This window comes from Leptidea sinapis, chromosome 23, assembly GCF_905404315.1.
Source record: "Leptidea sinapis chromosome 23, ilLepSina1.1, whole genome shotgun sequence".
NCBI classification, from domain to species: domain Eukaryota; kingdom Metazoa; phylum Arthropoda; class Insecta; order Lepidoptera; family Pieridae; genus Leptidea; species Leptidea sinapis.
This window is the reverse complement of record NC_066287.1, coordinates 6,245,211-6,264,224: the sequence shown is the minus strand read 5'-3', so window position 1 is coordinate 6,264,224 and position 19,014 is coordinate 6,245,211. Positions and strand designations below refer to the sequence as shown.

Genomic DNA, 19,014 nt, shown 5'->3' with positions numbered 1-19,014 from the left:
CAAATTAAAGATTTGCCTTAACCACAACATGACTCAGCACTAATAATCAAAAACATTATAGCACCCACCTTACATCTGAAAATGACTATTTTAATCATTCATATTAAATACTCATAATATAATTTATTTGAACTTAATATTATTGTCTACTTTAAGCAGTAGAATTTGTTATTTAATACATATTGTAAATTCGATTTCATATTCTTTTCGAAATAATATTTAATTTTATATTATACATAATATTGTTTGTTTTATTATTTGGGTCATTATCAGAGGCATTATTAATTGTAATTATAAATTATTAGTGGAGAAATTAGAGAAAAAAGAATGATTAACATTAATGTTTGGCGAAGTAGATCCGTTAGCTGTAGTAATTAAACAGTCAGTTAGCGAGTATATTGAATTATAGATAGGTACGGAGGATTTTAATATAACATAGATTATCTTAATAGGTTGCAATTCATTTTTCACTTGTAGCACAAGTATATTCAGTAGGTATTCTCATAAATGCTAGTTGTAAGGTAAACTGTAACAAGCGATGGTAACAATTGCACGTCCCGGAGTAACAATAGTTTTACGCGACGCAATACCGTCTTAGATAGAATCCTGTCCAGTCGATATTAAAGACATCCTGAATAGTTAAGTATACTTACTTGGAACAGTTAAATAACGCACTGCATTTTATTAAGTCAACCCAGAATAGATTCATATTATTGCTTAAAGATCATAGACCCTTGGCTGAGTAAATAATGCTCGAAACAGAAAAGACATTCCGCTTTTTGAAAAGAAATACGCTACTAAGCCTGTTAACGCTGACTATATAGTGTACGCGGAAATGCTTCATTTCAATTCGCAGCTAAATTTGTATAGTTTAATGTAGAACAGCTTCCTGAACGTGCTTTTTGTATTTACAGACAACAACGCTAATTGGTTTACTTAAAACAGCACGTTTGTTGCGTTTAGTTCGGGTTGCGAGGAAAATAGACAGATACTCGGAATATGGCACCGCCGTGCTGCTGCTCCTCATGGCTACCTTCGTGCTCATCGCTCATTGGTTGGCATGTCTGTGGTGAGCTGCGTTTCATACCTAGGTAACACTGTAAATGTTTAGAAAATGAAAAACGCCTTAATGAAAAAAGTTGCCAATACATTTATTGTTTTTCGAAGTTATCTCAGTTCCTCTCTATGTCATTTTATATTCCATCTTCGTACGCTTTCACCGCATTTTCAGGGCTCCTAAAGCGAATACCTCGAATTTTATCTTTAGTTCTTGGGAATAAATAAAAGTCGCACGAGAGTGAGCTTCATTACGAAATGGTAATCGCAGCCTATCATATATTATATCATTGACCGAAAATTTCTCGAGTTAGGTTCATTTTCACTTGTAACAAGAGTTTTAGATTTGCCGCCAATTCACAAAAACAAATGACAAATGAATGCAATATACTACATTAGGTTACCAAAGAGTTCTAAAATTGAAATTCAAAAAAAGTTTTCATTAGCAATGTTTCTAACTGCCCTGTTCTAAACATTTTCAGTGTTACCCACGTACTACCAGTAATGTCTTGATATTGCGGACTGAATTATATTTATTAAATTACAATTGCAGGTATGCGATTGGTAGCTGGGAACGACCACAACTTCATGCTCCTATTGGATGGCTGGATGCACTAGCCAATGATGTACAAGCTTCTTATAATAACTCAACAGGACCTTCTATGAGGTACGGTCTTTAATTCTTTGTTGTTTCACAAATATCTACACTTCATAAGGCTGGTTTTAAGCTACAGATACTGTCGCGGATATATTTATTTTATTTTATTTGGAAAACTTAGTGTTACAATGACTTAATTACTATACAATAGTGTGAACATTTTACCATTTAATAGTTTTCGCATATTGTTTCTAATAACACATAGCAGAATACAGGTACATCTTCTTTTTTTTACAATTATTATATAAAATATGTTAATAATTACATAGGTTTTACATTTTTTATGTTCAAAGAAAATTTAAACACTCGTTCAATTATGTTTATAGTAACAGTTAGGGAAACACATTAAACCAGTTTTTAGTCATTTTTGATCTGATAGAATTTGTGGATGAATTAAACAGGTCAAAATCAGGAAAGCCTTTAAGATTATTTATGTAGTGAGATGCTCTTGAGAAGAATGAATTTTGTTTGTAATTTGACGCACAATGGGGTATATGTAAATATTTAGGATGTCTTGCAGAGATTCTGGGAATATTTAATTTAAATATGATAGGTATATTTCGTTAAATATATAGTGTGAGCCACCAGTTAAAAAAAAAACGAAACCAGCACGCTTTCAAAGATTCTCAGACTTCGTTACTAGCGATGTATGCCACAGTGAGAGAGTCAACCTGGTTAGGGTATACGGTCAAAGTAATTCGGGTACAAATTTTCAATCATTTAGGTACTTCAGCTGTCTTAAAGTGAATGAAATATTAAGCATAATATATAAGAGACATGCATCTGAAAGAACATGCCTGGGAATTTCAAATCAGTTCTTCTCCCCGTATCAAAGCCCCTTTCCAAACTGATGTACCTTCATGATATAAACCAAGTGTTGCTGGAATATGCTATGTTATTGTCGCTCGCTATGGTAAATTAATATTCTGTTCTATTCGTGAATTTCTATCGAAATTAGTTGAACCCAAGATAAGGATTTGTCTGTTGGAGAAGGTGTGTGGTAGCATGATGATGTTAATAGATGCCATGTGCACGAGAAGTGGAAAAAATATAATAACACGAGCTTACCCAACTTTTTTCTAGAATTTGTTAAAAGCCATCATAAAAACATTTAATTTAGTTAAATAATGAGACATAAACGTGTTTGTAAATATTCATTAACGAATGTGCCATATTTAAAATTGAAAGGATTGTCTCCGCTGCGCTCGAACTAGATACCGCACTGCCTAAGAACAGTAGCTTTTGCATTACGGCAACTATTAGAGACTTGTGTGCGTGGCATCTTGACACTCAACGGCATCTTTCAAATTTTGTAACATGCGCTCCGTGTTATTTTAACATTGAAATTAATAAAATACAAAATACCTACTGATGTTAAGTGATCCCAGTGTCTTTCCTTTTTTTTGTAGTATTATTTTTACAAAATTTCACTACGCAACCCGGCATTTTGGTTTCAATTATTAGCATTAGTGACTGACTCGAGTACGCCCACTTCGGCGTAGTATTAGTTGCCGCACTTTACGACAATACCTGCGGTATCTACAGTGTATTATTACTCTTATCTAAGGCTTATTAGATATAATATTTCTTAGTTAGCGTCGGGTTTTTTTTTTTCCACCAGTTCTTCTTGGTTCCTGCCTACCTTCCAAATTGATAATAGATTCTTAAAATTAACATAAATTACAACTGATCAGAATCAATTTTTCAAGGTTTACAGTAATTTTGTTTCATAAATGCTATTTAAATTTTATTTAAAATATGTTATTTAATGTTTTGTAATTAAATTTCGTAAGTTTTGGAGACACCAAACTTGTAAATCTATTCGAAGCAATTCTTAATAAAATAAGAATTGCTCACTTTATAGCAAAGGAGAAATTTTAAAATTCTTGTTTAATTTCAGATCTAGATACATCACAGCATTATATTTTACTTGTACTTCCTTGACGAGTGTTGGTTTCGGAAATGTGGCGCCGAACACAGATATGGAAAAAGGCTTTACGATATTCGTAATGCTTGTTGGATGTAAGTAAAACTTTAATATTGTGTACCGTAATAATATAACATATTTTATAATTTTATTAACTAGTTTATCCTTACAGCTCTTATGTACGCCAGTATTTTTGGTAACGTATCGGCGATCATACAACGCCTTTATTCGGGAACGGCCAGATACCACACGCAAATATTGAGAGTTCGAGAGTTTATCCGGTTCCATCAGGTAATCTTTATCAGTTTATCACAACCCTAGCCATTATTAGCGTAGAAAATATAAATGAAAAACTCTAGCATAGATCGCCAACTGGATTTTTATCATTCTGTAAAGTTTTTGAACTGATTTTTGCTCGTCAAAAGATTCGATAGATACTTTCCCGTGGGAAATTGTAATTTGAGAGCCATGAGAAAACTATAAAAATCTTATATTTGCTCTAAGTATAATCCAAATTCAATCCAAAAATAACAATAATTTTAGCAAGAATTAGATTAATTAATTAGATTGTATAAAATAAGCAATTATTTTTTTACTTTTTAGTGCATATTATATCTATTGTTTTGGATTTTTTTTTCGTAGTCGGTTGTTTGTTTTAGTTACTGTTATATTAAAACTTTAGCCTTTCTGCAATTTTTGGAGGTTCTTGGTTCTTCAAACCAGTTTTATTTAATTAATAATAAGTATTTTCTCGTTTCTTGCTTAACTGTATCTTATACTGTACTGTATATTTTTTTTTAGATAACGAACCCCCTGCGGCAAAGGCTAGAAGAATATTTCCAGCATGCTTGGAGTTACACGAACGGTATTGATACCTCCAGTGTTCTGAAAGGATTTCCCGAATGTCTTCAAGCCGACATCTGCTTACACTTGAACAGAAACTTGTTGGCGAGCTGTTCAGCTTTTGAAGGCGCTAGTCCCGGATGTTTGAGGTTTGTTTCCAACTTATCTCGTTATAAACGGTTCAATAGGAATTTATTTTGGGTTCTATCTTTATTTTGGCACTTAAACTCTACATTTTGGTTTTATTCATGACTATCTGACCCGGCAAACGTTGTTTTGCCATAAAAAGTATAATTCACGCGATAGTTTTATAAGTAATAAAATATTGCCTATATATATATTGTACATCATTTTGTTCTATTGTCAATAGTTTTTGCAGCGCACGCAAAAATAGGTTTTCGATTCTACACCTTGTGTTACAACATAGCAATTTTGTTACGGATCCCTAATTTTGAAAAAACATAGCCTATAGCCTTCCTCGATAAATGAACTACCCAATACTGGAAGAATCATTCAAATAGGACCAGAGATTAGCGCGTTCAAACAAACAAACAAACACTGCAGCTTTATAATATTAAGTATAGATAACAGACCTAGTTCTGGGTTTAAATGGACGTAATTTTAAAGCGAGTTAAAATAAAAATAACGTGTTTGAATAGAAGAGCCGTAATATTGTTATGTTTTCAAAGTAATAACCCTCACTTCTAGGATTAATACACAAATAAAATTTGAAAAACAAAATTTTATGAACGATGCGGGACTCGAACCCACGACCTCCGGCGTTCCGTGCTGGTGCTCTAACCAACTGAGTTAACCGTTCGAGTAACGCCTCGTTATAAAATTCTGTTTGCTTTGTTGATATATTGTTTGTATGAATATGATCTGATAGTCCGATAGAATTTTTGTAAAGGAGATAACACACTCGCCGGCGAGTGCGGTGATAAATATTTAATGTATGTAAGTGTGTTTGTATGTATGTTTGTAAGTACGTAAGTGCATATGTTTGTATTTTTTATGAAAATAAAGGACGGGACGAGCAGGACGTTCAGCTGATGGTTATTGATACGAACTGCCCATTACAATGTAGTGCCCCTCAGGATTCTTGAAAAAGCCAAAAATTCAGAGCGCTCGTCACCTTGAGACATAAGATGATTAGTTTCATTTGACCAGTAATTTCACTAGTTACGGCGCCCTTCAGGCCGAAACACAGTAATGTTTATATATTACTGCTTCACGGCAGAAACAGGCCCCGTTGTGGTATTACCCATATTCTAGCCGGCATCCTGTGCAAAGGAGCCTCCCACAATTAAAATGTCTGTATGGACAAGATACATACATTTACATATCTTAATTACCAGAGTCAATCTACCCCTTTTGCTAGAGGTTGAGCGATTATTAACAAGGTGAAATACCTTTTGTATTTTACGAATAATATTTGTAAAGTTTAATTATTTAGCAAGTATTTACTGTAAATGAAGCTCATCATAACATTTAATATACCTCTAATGTGTTCGTATTATTATCTTATTTGAAATAGTATTTGTTATAAACAAAAGTGGACAATATGCAAACAATATGTCTGGCAAATTTAAATACCCATTAACTAAATTGACTGCAATGTTTAGAACTAAAATGAACAATACACTGCGTTCTTATAATATCAGATTGTTTAGAGTATAAAACTTGGAAAATACTTATAAGTCATCTGTAAAAATTAGGAAGTTCGGTGGACCCTAAAGGCCATCCCTGCAACTCCCGCTAAATCCATACCGAAACACTTCAAATTGTACTTATGACGATTTTAAATCAAATATATAATTTGTGTTATTTTGAGCTCTTTGATCTCAAAGAGTTGGCTGTTTTATGTTTTTGTACTCTTCGAGCTCAAAAGTCTGTTATATGTTAAATAAAAACCTATTTTTAAACGGCAACTTTTACCTTTGAATGAATAAACCGATTTTCACACAGTTTTCAGTCGATCGGTAAAAAGTTCCGAATCGATCCAATTGTATTCAAAATCTAAGTTTGGGAAAGCCCTTTCGAATGGCGCCAACCGCGATGAAATTGTTGAGTCGTTTTAAAGTTATAAGAGGTTTACATACATCCATACACACACACACACACACACACACACACACACACACACACACACACACACACACACACACACACACAAGCAGCAAGTTAAGAAAATGACAGCAAACCCCATTTGAAACACATATAACACACAATTTTTATAGTATCATAACAATTAACTTAATATAATATATCTATTAGATTAAATGAAGTGAATAATAATTTGTGAAGATTCTCAATCCTCGTTTAAAATATACCTGATAGTTCAAAAATACATCATCGAAGTTTACAAAATGGCCATTTCTTAACCCACCTTTTCAACTTTACTTGATAATAAAACGTGTTATCGACAAAGTAATTCAATACAGCCGATTTTGATACCATCTTTCTGCTGTAGAAAAGTGCTCGTCACACTATTTATTATACCTAGGCCCTAAAGAATCATTACCAGGAAAATAAATAAACATTTAAACTGTTGCTTCTCAATATATTCTTGATAATGTTATGTAAGTTCATAGGCACATAAGTGAATATTCTAAGAACTATGATAATCGTGATGTTAGCACCAGGAAGATACTTATACTTGTTATGCCTACTACTCGGCTAAGTCGAGTTAGTAAGTCTTTTGTTGGACGAAGTATATGCTTTTACAACATGATCCCACAATTAAATTTACGAAACAAATGTGTTATGAACAAAGTTGATAAAAGACGTTCGGGAATGGAGGGACCACCCTTAGGCTATTTAATTAATAATTTTATTGTAATGAAATAAAAAAAAAAAGTAGCAGCCCGCTGAGTTCCTTATCCGCGTTCTTCTGAGGTCCGAGGCATAAATTTTCGGATGGATGGTAATTTCTGACGTATAAAAAGCTATTAAAAATCCTGTTTTGTATAATTATATTTATTTGAATTTGAACTAGTTTAAACAGTTCCCTCGACGTTAAATTATGCTGCCCTTAAAAATATTCTGGTGTTTTGAAAAAAATAAATGGCTGTTTCCCAAAAAAAATTACTCTTAAAAATACTCTTGTCTTTTTGTCGTCCGTACGAAAATTCGTCTTTTTATTCAAATTTCGGATGAAGTAAGTAACTCAAAACACGATAAAAGTGAGAGAAGTTTTTATACGACTCATAGTTTCTGAAAATGTAGGCTGAGATCTATTGAGCAAAATGAGACTTTGCTCAGGCTTCTGAGAGACTGAAGCCCTAATTCCTGCTCCATTTGGATTTTATAGGGATGTAGACTTAAATCTTTCTTGAGAATTGAGTTGAAAGTCCAGGTTGGTCACGAACAGACGATTTTACTCGCTCCACGTTTTCGGGGTCTCTCGACATTCTAGGCCAGCCAGATCGAGGTAAATCCATTGTTGAACCCGTCTTCTCAAACTTGAGCACCCATTTTTTAATTAACACACCTGATGGAGCTTGATTTTTGTGTCGTATCTTGTAATGATTGCAAGACTTTCGTTGAGCTAAGGTCGCAGAATCGTTGTTTCTATAGTACTCGCGTACACAAAACGCGCGTTGACTGCCGCTGAACGACGCCATGGTACTAAATTTCCATTGGCCGTTCTTGCAATGCGTAACCCTTTTACCCCCCTCCGCAGCCGCTATTAGACGCGGCAACCAATTCAAATGTTAACGGACTTTTAGTCCATCCTGTATATATATCGATAATTTACTATGTATAAAAAATCGCGCGAATGATATCTCTAATGGGATGTCTTAGCTTAAGTCTTGTCTCAGCATAATTTCAACTGTCAAATGGCTATAAATGCCAAATCAAAGATTGCGCTAAACTTGAACTCAGCTGGGTTTTATGTAAGTAAAGTCTAAGTATGCTTTACAGATCTCGCCTCAGAGTTGTTTAGCTGGACGCTGTTAGTGGAGTCGCTGATCATTGTAACACTTCACATGGGTGTAGTTCATAGCAGCGCTCAATGTTATGACATCATGAGGGTATTTCGCACCGATGTAAATATTTAAATAATGCGGAAATGACAATTATCGTACCTTTTAAACTGTTCGCGTGATTCTATTGAAAAAGTCCTAGTGTTATTCAAGGCATATTAGCTGAACGCTCATAAAGTTTCAAATGGTTTGACAAACTTGACAAGACAAAGTGATATTCTCTCACTGAATGATAATAATATATTAACATCAATACTGTTATTCTAGGGCGCTGTCTTTGAGGTTCAAGACGACGCACGCACCTCCCGGAGAGACCCTGGTGCACCGTGGTGATGTTCTCACGTCCCTGTACTTCATATCACGAGGCTCCATTGAAATCCTGAAAGACGACATTGTGATGGCCATATTAGGTTGGTCTTTTCATTGAAATTGTAGGAAATACATGTCATGATGATCAACCTAGATAACATTATAACTCTTAAAACTCAGGGGTGTTGTTGGACCTGGGCTCTTTTTTATGGAAAAGGAGGACAAACGCGCGTACCTGTAAGTGAGCGAGGGTCACCCGGTGTTAAGTGATCAGCTCACATTCTCTTGCAACACCGAAGGAATCTTACGAGCGTGCCCGCCCTTAATGAAGGTGTCCGCGTTTATTTTGAAGGTACCCATGTCGTATCGTCCCGGAAACACCGCACAGGGAAGCTCATTCCACAGCTTTGTAATGCGAGTCGGAAAGTTTCTAAAAACCTCTATGTCGTCACCACAACACCAAACGCCACAAACTAAGATGGATGTATGGCGTTTATCAACAGTGCGGTATTACAGAAACTTTTTCTAAATATACCAAATGCGTATTCATTATGCTATGTTTCCTGGTCGATATGACATAGGTACCTTTACAAATAGGCCTTACACTTACCTAAAAGGCGGGCAACGCTCCTAAGATTCATTCGATGTTGCAAGAGCTTATGTATGGGCGGTGGTGATCACTTAATATTAGGTGACCTGATCACTGGTCTGTCCTCCTCTTCTTTGAAACAATTTATGTCAATTAGGCTTCAAACCAGTTATTTTTTATTAAAGTGACGACACGCGCAAGATGATGAAGAGATCTTGAATAAACCCAAAATTCTGAACGGCACTACAACTGCGTTCGTCACCTTGAGACATAAGATGTTAAGTCTCATTTGCCCAGTAATTTCACTAGCTACGACGCCCTTCAGAAACACAATAATGCTTACACATTACTTCTTCAAGACAAAAAAAACCTTTTCTGGTATCCTGTGCAAAGAAGCACCTATGTATATCAACCAAACCAGTGGGTTTTAATTAATTGTATAGGAAAAGATGACATCTTTGGTGAAAATCCTTGCGCTCACGGGACTGTGGGGAGGAGCAACTGTCGCGTACGAGCTCTGACGTACTGCGACCTGCACCGAGTGCACCGGGATGACCTGCTGGATGTGCTGGAGTACTATCCTGAGTTCAGAGCCATGTTTGTGAACAGTCTTGAGATCACCTACAACATGCGAGACGTAAGTAATAATTATAATCATCGATATAAAAACCCTAGGTGTACAATTCCATACAGAATTTACATTAAAAAGTGTGTGCTTCAATATAATAAACATCTATCTCGGAGATTTATTTGGATTTAAAATCGGGCGTCACGGTGTTGGTATCCACCATGTTATTTAAGTCGATCAGTGCGCACAACCGGCGCGGGCGCTAGCTTGAAGACAAATGCGACTTCTCAAGGAGCGCTCTACTAATGGACAATAATAACTAACTTCAATCGTGTCACAGACATTGACGTACACAATGACAACTTCAAACACACTTTGAAAGATGACGTTCGCCATCAGTTCAGCCCAATACACAGAATAGAATATAATCATACAGGCCATATTTGTTTTATATTCTCATTCTCCGACATATATTAATGTAAATTATATCTTACCGCCTTAACTTAAGGTTCAATTGACAATATAACCTAATTCAACAGTGCGTAGCTAATGATACATACTGAGAGAACAAGCGTCATTTAATCCGCGCTCTTTCATTTACTAATTAAAATTGCTAATTAAAAAAATACACGTTTCACAATTAAATCCCTTCAAATATTATATATACATGTGAACGTAAGTTTATTACGCTTTCACGACTAAACAACTGAACCGATTTTGATGAAATTTTGTACAGAGATAGTCTCGAGCTTGAAAAAGAACAAAGGCTATTTTTTATTGCGAAAAAATAAATGGAGCGGATAAGATAGGCAATGGAAGTTTATATGGAAGTTCGTCATTATCGAAGATGACGCCATGAAAATTTTTATTTAGGCAATTGATAAGAAGTAAATTATAAGTATTTGTTGATTGATGAAGTCCTGGTACATGTTGCAAAGGAGGACACATGATTTCAACCGCTTTGAAAGACGTTACTCTATCACCACTACCATATTTATGTTCTTCTGGTATCTGTGTAGTAATACGTCGAGCGTCAGAATATATTGAGGTATACTCGCGTCATACATAATCAATCAATCAATCTCTTCTTCAACCATGATCGTCTGGTACCAAAACACTGTATAATTCTTCCTATCTCATTCTCTCGGCCGATTCTTATACATTTTTACCTGTTTGTGTCTATCTCTATCGTCTCGCTTTTTCGTTTCATCGATCTTCAAATCACAACGATTCTAAAGAAGTTTCATTTCTTAAATACACCCAGAATTTAATAGTAGTATAAATAACGGTACTGTTATTATTTATAAATTTGGCAATGAAGATAGCTTTTACATTGTCTGACAGGAAGAGCTTAGCGGTATCGAACCGAAACGGAGAATGCGCTACGAGAACCCGAGCGAAGCGAGACTGCTACGCGAGGCCTACGCGCGCTCCACACGACGACCTCACACCGAAACATTTGCGGATAAGGTTCGTGGTTACGTTAAGAGGATTCGTACGCCAAAACATTAATGCAATTTCATTTTATATCGATGAGTGTGCGGCACGAAGGAATCTAGCGCAGTTATATGGTGATATTTGTTGGTTTTGTTTGTTTAAAAATTAATTTTAAGAATATATTTTTCTCAAATAAGGCCGTAGTGTCTAGAATTTTAAATTCTCTATGTAATGAAGTAAAGTTTATTCCAAAATAATTATATATATATAGCTAGCTCAACATAAAAAATTAAAATGGAGTCATATTCAGAAGATTTTTTCAATATGATAAAAACAAATGCAAATTTAAAAATCTACGAAAATATACAGGCTTACAAAAAAAAAACGTATTTTGAAAAACAACCATTTTTATGTGAAGACAAATGTATATATTAAATTAATATTATTTAATTATTATAATTATTGTAATGTAACGCTGAAATCGCTAGCGACAACTTACCCAGATAAACCGTTTAGTGGTATTTAGATGCAGAAATTTTATTGTATGCTTCGTTTTGAACAATAAATGAAAAAAAGTTTTTGTAGCTCGATGTTATTGCATGGAAGAAACTTTTGAGTCTCAAGCGCTCGAATTTTAAGTGATCGAGATTAATTACTGTCAGCGCTTGTGATATAGTATTTTGAACATTCTCCGCGCCTCTGGGCCACACGGGCCAAGTGTCTCGACACCAAACGGCACAAAGATATATGACTCACTGAGACCAACAAATTTATATTCATATTACTATCTTCGCGCCTCAATAAGGCTACTGGAAACCCAAGCGCTGGCAGCTATCTCGGTCAACGGATCATCCTAGCTATTCAACGCGGAAATGCTGCCAGTATTCTTGGTACGCTTCCACGTATTGATAGTTTTAATTTTAATAGTATTCTAAATATAATTATAAGATTTGTTTTGTTTGAATAAATGATTACTGTCAATTTTATTTTTATGACAAAACGTGACGACACAAGTGAAACGTTCTAGTTGAGGTTAGTGATACGCCCGTTCCAATGGAGTTCAAGCCAGGATTGTTTATTGAAACCAAAATCTGAGTGGCATCACAAACATTAATCTTATTCATTATAAATAAGAAAAAAACCCCTCTCAAATGTACAACAGTCTAGTCACCACAAACGGAACCGATATGTGTTATTTATTTGCTGATATATTCACGCGGGCTTACACTTTAACTAATAATTATATTCATGCAAACCTAGACACCTGCCAAGGACCAGCTGCTTCGCCATCGTTTACAGCATTTGAGGTTGAGATTTTATAGATGACAAAAAGGAGTTGGTAGTGATGGCATACCAGAAGTATTTATTAATAGATGCGGTAATGTCTTCGCTTCACGTCTCAGTCTTATATTTAATAAATCTCTTAGTAAAGGCCAATTTCTAGAAAATCGCTTTAATTGTACCTTCGTACAAAGCCGGCGGTTGATTCCACATTTTAAACTTTGGTAAAATCATTGACTACACGATAAAAAAAAATCGCCAATGAACAACATGGTTTGTAACACTAACTCTTATCTAGTATAATTCCCAAATATTTTGGTTTAAGCATTGGATAACCGGATTCTCGTCAATGGATCTGTGCAAAGCATTTGATCACATTAATCACTTATTACTGATTTAAAAATTGAGTAAAGTAGGTCTTTCCAGTTCTATTTTTCTAATTATTTCGGTCCTATAGTCTACACTTTCAGTTTACTTCAACAAGATCTAAAAGAACTGAATGATGCAAATTGAATACAATGCAATTTATATGTACCTAGGTAACACTGAAAATTTTTAGAAAATGAAAAACGGTTGAATGACAAGGTTGCCAATACTTTTATTGTTTTTCGAAATAATCTCCGTTCCTCTCTACACATCGTCGCATTCGATGGAACCACTTAGAATAACAGTGGGCCCATTCTTCCTTAGGGGTCTCTTCTATGGCATTTTCGTACGCTTTCATCGCATCTTCAGGGCTCGTAAAGCGGATACCTAGAATTTTATCTTTAGTTTTTGGGAATAAATAAAAGTCGCAGGGCGCCAGGTCAGGACTGTATGGCGGATGACTCATTATCTCGACACCTGCCATAGTCAAATATTCAACAGTCCGTTTTGCGGAGTGCGCTGAAGCATTGTCGTGGTGAAGGAGGATCCTGCTTTGAGGGCGCTGCTGTCGAATTTTTTCCAAGACAACAGGCAAACAGCGATTGACATACCATGTGCAGTAACTGTCCTTCCATCTTCTAGCACTATTGTCGCGAAATGACCTTTCCGACCAAAGAATGAGACAATCATCTTTTTCCTTGACTTCTTTCTTTCTTTATCTTAGTTGGCCGATCCTAGAAAGCAATCACCCACTGAACTGATTGTCTTTTGGTTTCGGGTTCGCAGCAATATATCCAGGTTTCATCACCTGTGACGATGTCATATACAGCATTTGAGTCATCGCCGCGGCATTGAACTTGTCTAACATTTGGTGACACCAGTCCATGCGAAGGTGTTTCTGGTCGTCGGTATGGGGATATGGAATCCATCTGGTACAAAGCTTCCTGACGCCTATATGTTCGTGTAATATTTTTTGTACTTGACTCATACCAATGCCTAGGCTTGCCCGTATCTGCTGACATTGACACTTGACAATATAATAATACATTAATCTGTCCACGTGGCGTATAATTAATTCTTTCTTTAATATCCCGGTTCATCGGCTATGTTGCAATATCATTACCCTTAACTATTATCTTCAATAGATCACTTAAAGAAGGTGTATTACCTGAAGAATGGAAAAAGTCTCGTGTTGTACCTGTATATAAAAAGGGGGATATTACCGACGTAAAAAATTACCGTCCTATATCTATATATTATCTCCAAAAATATTGACAGTTTGATCTCCGATGAGCAACATGGTTTCAGGAAGGGCCGTTCAATTCAAACGAACCTCATCTCTTTTGTCACCGAAGTATGTCAAGAATTGGACAATGGGCGCCAGATTGATGCGATATATACAGATTTTAGTAATGCCTTCGATAAAGTCAGTCACCCTTTATTGATTCAGAAGCTAACTAATTATGGAATTGGAGGAAACTTACTGAAGTGGTTCGAGTCATATCTTCATAATAGACTTCAGTCAGTAGTTGTAGGAGGCACTGAATCTAATTCATATATTGCGCGATCTGGTGTTCCCCAGGGATCCCACCTAGGACCGCTGCTCTTTTTGATATTTGTGAATGACGTTAGGAATCATATCAAATATTGTAAAGCTTCTCTCTTCGCCGATGATTTAAAAATTTATAAAGTTATCAACTCTGCCTCTGAGGCTGCTTTTGTTCAAAGTGATCTCAATGGTATAAAAGATTGGTGCCTATTAAATGGTATGATTCTAAATGTAAGCAAATGTTTTCATATTAAGTACACTAGAAAAAAAAACCGCTTGTTACAGTGTATGAGCTCGATGGAGCACCATTAAAAGAAGTGCAGGAAATTCGTGACTTGGGGGTAACTATTGATAGCAAACTAACGTTTATTGCACAAGTTAATAAAGTAGTTACTACATCCACACGAATGTTAGGATTTCTAAAGTGAAACTCGAATTGTTTCGGCTCCAAAACGAAAACAATTCTATATAACGCTCTAGTGCGCAGTCATATCGAATATGGTAGTATTATATGGAATCCCCTATATACGATCCATTCGCAAAGCATCGAGAGTATCCAAAGAGCATTCACGCGACACCTTGCATACATTAGTACTGGATTCTCTCATAGACACCCGTACCATCAGCGCCTCAGGAAATTTAATATGATTTCATTGCTCGATCGGAGATCTCTTTCCGGAGTAATATTTTTGTACAAACTCTTAAACGGTCAAATACAATGTAGTAACCTCTTGCAGAATGTTAACCTTGCTGTCCCATATTTATTCCCAAGGTTCAAAATCAAGAGAATCTTCCAAGTTCCTTCTGTAAAAACCAACCTGGGAGTTCAGGCGCCTCTCGCTCGAATTCTTCGCGAGTACAATAAGTTAAACGATACCAATTCAGAACTTGATATATTCGGTGGTGGGCTGGTCAGGTTTAAAGAAAGTGTTGTTAAACACTCGTACTCAATCGCATTTGTCAAATAAGTACTTTTTCTTTTTTTTCGTCTTCATTATTTTCATTATTTTAATAAGTTAAAGTTATAATTTGTGCTTTCATTTTTTATGTTTTTTGTTTTTATTATAGTTTAGATCGAATTAGTTCTATTTTTTAGAAGTATTTAGGGAGTATTTTTTGTAATTTTTATGTTCACCATAATTGTCGTATACTTTAGAACTACTAATTGTAACATTAGATTAAGAAAATTTTATTGTATATGATGTGGTGTGCTTTAATAAATAAATAAATAAATAAATAAATAAATAAATAAATAAATAAATAAATAAATAAATAAATAAATAAATAAATAAATAAATAAATAAATAAATAAATAAATAAATAAATAAATAAATAAATAAATAAATAAATAAATAAATAAATAAATAAATAAATAAATAAATAAATAAATAAATAAATAAATAAATAAATAAATAAATAAATGTTAAAACTCCACGATGATAGGTTTAAGAACATATATAACCATACAAGTATGTCCCAAATATGTGTGAATAGAACAATGGCTGGTCCACGAATCAAGCTTGTGTTGAAAGGTCAACCTGTATATATACAGTCCATATTATATAGATGATATTATATTTACAGGACTCACAGTGCAGTGATGACGATACGGAGACGCCGCCAAGCCGAGGTATTTTAGAGTTTACTACGGATAAGGCTGGACAGGACGTCACTCCGCTTAACTTTAATTTCAGTAAACAACGATCTTCGACACTCAACTCCATAACAGGTAAACAGTTACAACAAGTGCACGAATGTCTTCATCAAAAAAGTTTGCATTGTTATGAAATACTTTAGCACGACCTTGAGCGGTACCAATGAATGCGATTAAACTATTTATAGCGAAAGAAAGGCCCTCATTAAGTGTTTACATTCAATATTGTAATATTTATTTAAACTTTTCTAAAATCTCAACACATAATATTATAATCCTGGTCCCCTCAAGATTAGTGCTATATATTCGAACATTAATATCGTTCATTGAATAGTTCCCAAATTAAAAAAGAACTACTACAAAAGTGTGAACCAAAATCTAAAGAAGACTTCGCTTAATAAAACAATAAATTTAGACACAGAAAATAAAGATACAGGCATCCTGTATAATATAATAAAAGATAAAAAAGTTCTGACAATGAACGGTAATTGATGTCCGATGGCATAAATGTTTATTCTTAGAGTAGTAAAATATAGCTATTACGGTATATGTGCAAACCCTAGGATTTCATTATTTAAATTATTCTAACATGTCCAATTATGTACGAATCCAGCATTATTTTTTAAACTTTTCACATATGAATGTTAAACATAGAAGTATTAATGCTTGGATAAGATTATGAAGAATATGTAATGCCACGTTAAAATCGAGTTAGCTCTCATTTGCACGAGAGCTTTTTCAACGCATAATCCCTGCGCGATGGAGCAGGGACGGACTTACCGTAATATCTGCGTGATATGATACGGTAATTTTGATTGTTGATTTTTGTAGAGGACGGACCTGACTTCAGCGCGTTGAATTTTAACATATTGGAACTCAAACATCGATATATAATAAACCAAGATATACGATTCTATACAAAAGTTCCGCTTAATATTATCGTAAATCGTTTAGAAATATAGTTAAAGTTACTATATTATATCTTCTACTGACGCAAATTAAACCTTAGCGCCTTATGTTCAGTGGACAAAAGTATCTTAAAAAAGCAATGTGTTCCATCTAATTTGTATAACACGTCTCATTAGAACTCGCGATTTTCATTACGAATTATAACAATAAATCTTATATGATGATTTCTTGACTGAATTGCTCACAATAGTGATAATGATTTTGATTTTTGAAAATAAGAAAATCCGATGCGTTGCTTGTGGACCGACGATACTAAACACAAATAGGATCATACGTTTATTTGTGGCCCTATTTCTATCGCCGTTCTTATGATCCTTACCTTTAATCAAGATCATTTTTGATAGAATGTTTGTCCATATGTAAACGCGTTTTAACGCAACGATTTTTATCGGGCTGTATTCAATATACGCGCTTTGTGATTAGATGTACTAAGTGGCATTTTTTGAGCATCTTTAACGTGTATTTTTTTAAGTTGTGCGATGAGGGCTTACAGTTGAAAATACTTGATAACCATAGTTAAGATGACGCGGCATGCGGAATGCTTATTCCTAATTTATATCCTGAATGATCGATACTGGCGATGAGGAAAATGCATATGTTAGGTATATTAATATAGAATACTTTTTAAAGGATTAAAACTCGTGTAATCACAATTGAAACTAAAGGTATTTTGTAATATATTTTAATTATGGTTCGTAATACATTCTCTCTCTCTCTCTGTATTCCGTTTATTTTTTTTTTTTGTAAATTCAGCGAAATATCGAGTTAAATAAATAAAGCTTTTGTTATGAAATAACTAGTGTTACAATCGGTAGATTTATATAAATAATATTGCAGCGTCTGTTTGTATATCAAAATAATAGATTTACGCTTACTGAATATTTACACGGTTTGAAAATCACTGGTTAAACTAAGTCACGATTGCACCATTATTGTCAAAACTTAACAGGCGGGAAGACCATTTTATAAGTAGTATGAAGGCTCACACTGAATAGCAAAAGATAGAACAGTATTTTACACACAAATATTTGCTAATATTAACAATTTTAAAAATATCAACAAATCGCTTGTCAGCCCGCGTCAATGTTCTGAAGAATTGATTGACCTAATTCTTGTGGCCAAGTTCCATCATCGCACCACATAAGATTGAAGGTCACTTACCATTATGTGACCAGTACGCTCGATTTTCTTCCTATGCCCTTAATAGCTCATAATTGTTCGTCACTAGGGATTTTCCTTAAGTGACTGCCTAGCCTGGTCATAACTTCTATTACAAACACAAATTCATTTTTTTAGTACGTTATGTAACTTAAAAAATTATATCTATATTTTAATCACTAAAGTTTTCACAATATATGAAATATAATTCTATGCGAAATAACTTCATTTGGCTTTAGCAAGCCTTTATTATTTTTGTCAACGAATCGATAGATTTACGAACTGTTCCATGGGAAATTTAGTCACTGCTGGTTCTCGAGATTTCTTAAGCGATTCGATGTCAGCGTGTCGCAGACCATGTCTTCTACAACTCATAATTTTTAGTTCAAAGGATTTAGATTTGGGGTAGACGAGGGCTAATCTTCAGCTCTTATAAATTCTGGAACGTTGACTTCCAGCCCAGCTTGCGTAGTTCGTACCTTGTCACCAGGTGTAGAACTCTACACCTAGGAAACTTCCTAGAAAGCCCAAGCTACAACTTTACAAAGCGTATTGCTAAGAGGATTTCCAGTACGATCTCACACAGTCTCTTGAAACACTTTGGCAGAAGTCTTTCTCCTTTTTCGCAAAGATGAAGCTATGTGACTCCCTGCTAAGACAC

General features: G+C 34.7%; 1 protein-coding gene across 3 annotated transcripts in view; it reads left to right on the top strand.

The window, feature by feature from the left end:
- LOC126971352 (potassium voltage-gated channel unc-103) overlaps positions 1–19,014 on the top strand; it is a 76,495-nt gene that overhangs the window by 45,391 nt on the left and 12,090 nt on the right. For 2 of the 3 annotated variants that reach the window (XM_050817626.1, XM_050817625.1), the window contains 9 exons: positions 915–1,069; positions 1,610–1,723; positions 3,615–3,736; positions 3,814–3,932; positions 4,443–4,633; positions 8,741–8,883; positions 9,815–10,008; positions 11,284–11,409; positions 16,157–16,301. In XM_050817626.1, the coding sequence (XP_050673583.1) occupies positions 915–1,069; positions 1,610–1,723; positions 3,615–3,736; positions 3,814–3,932; positions 4,443–4,633; positions 8,741–8,883; positions 9,815–10,008; positions 11,284–11,409; positions 16,157–16,301 (1,309 nt within the window). The remainder of the gene's footprint in view (positions 1–914; positions 1,070–1,609; positions 1,724–3,614; positions 3,737–3,813; positions 3,933–4,442; positions 4,634–8,740; positions 8,884–9,814; positions 10,009–11,283; positions 11,410–16,156; positions 16,302–19,014) is intronic. The other variant, XM_050817627.1, reaches the window with a different exon arrangement.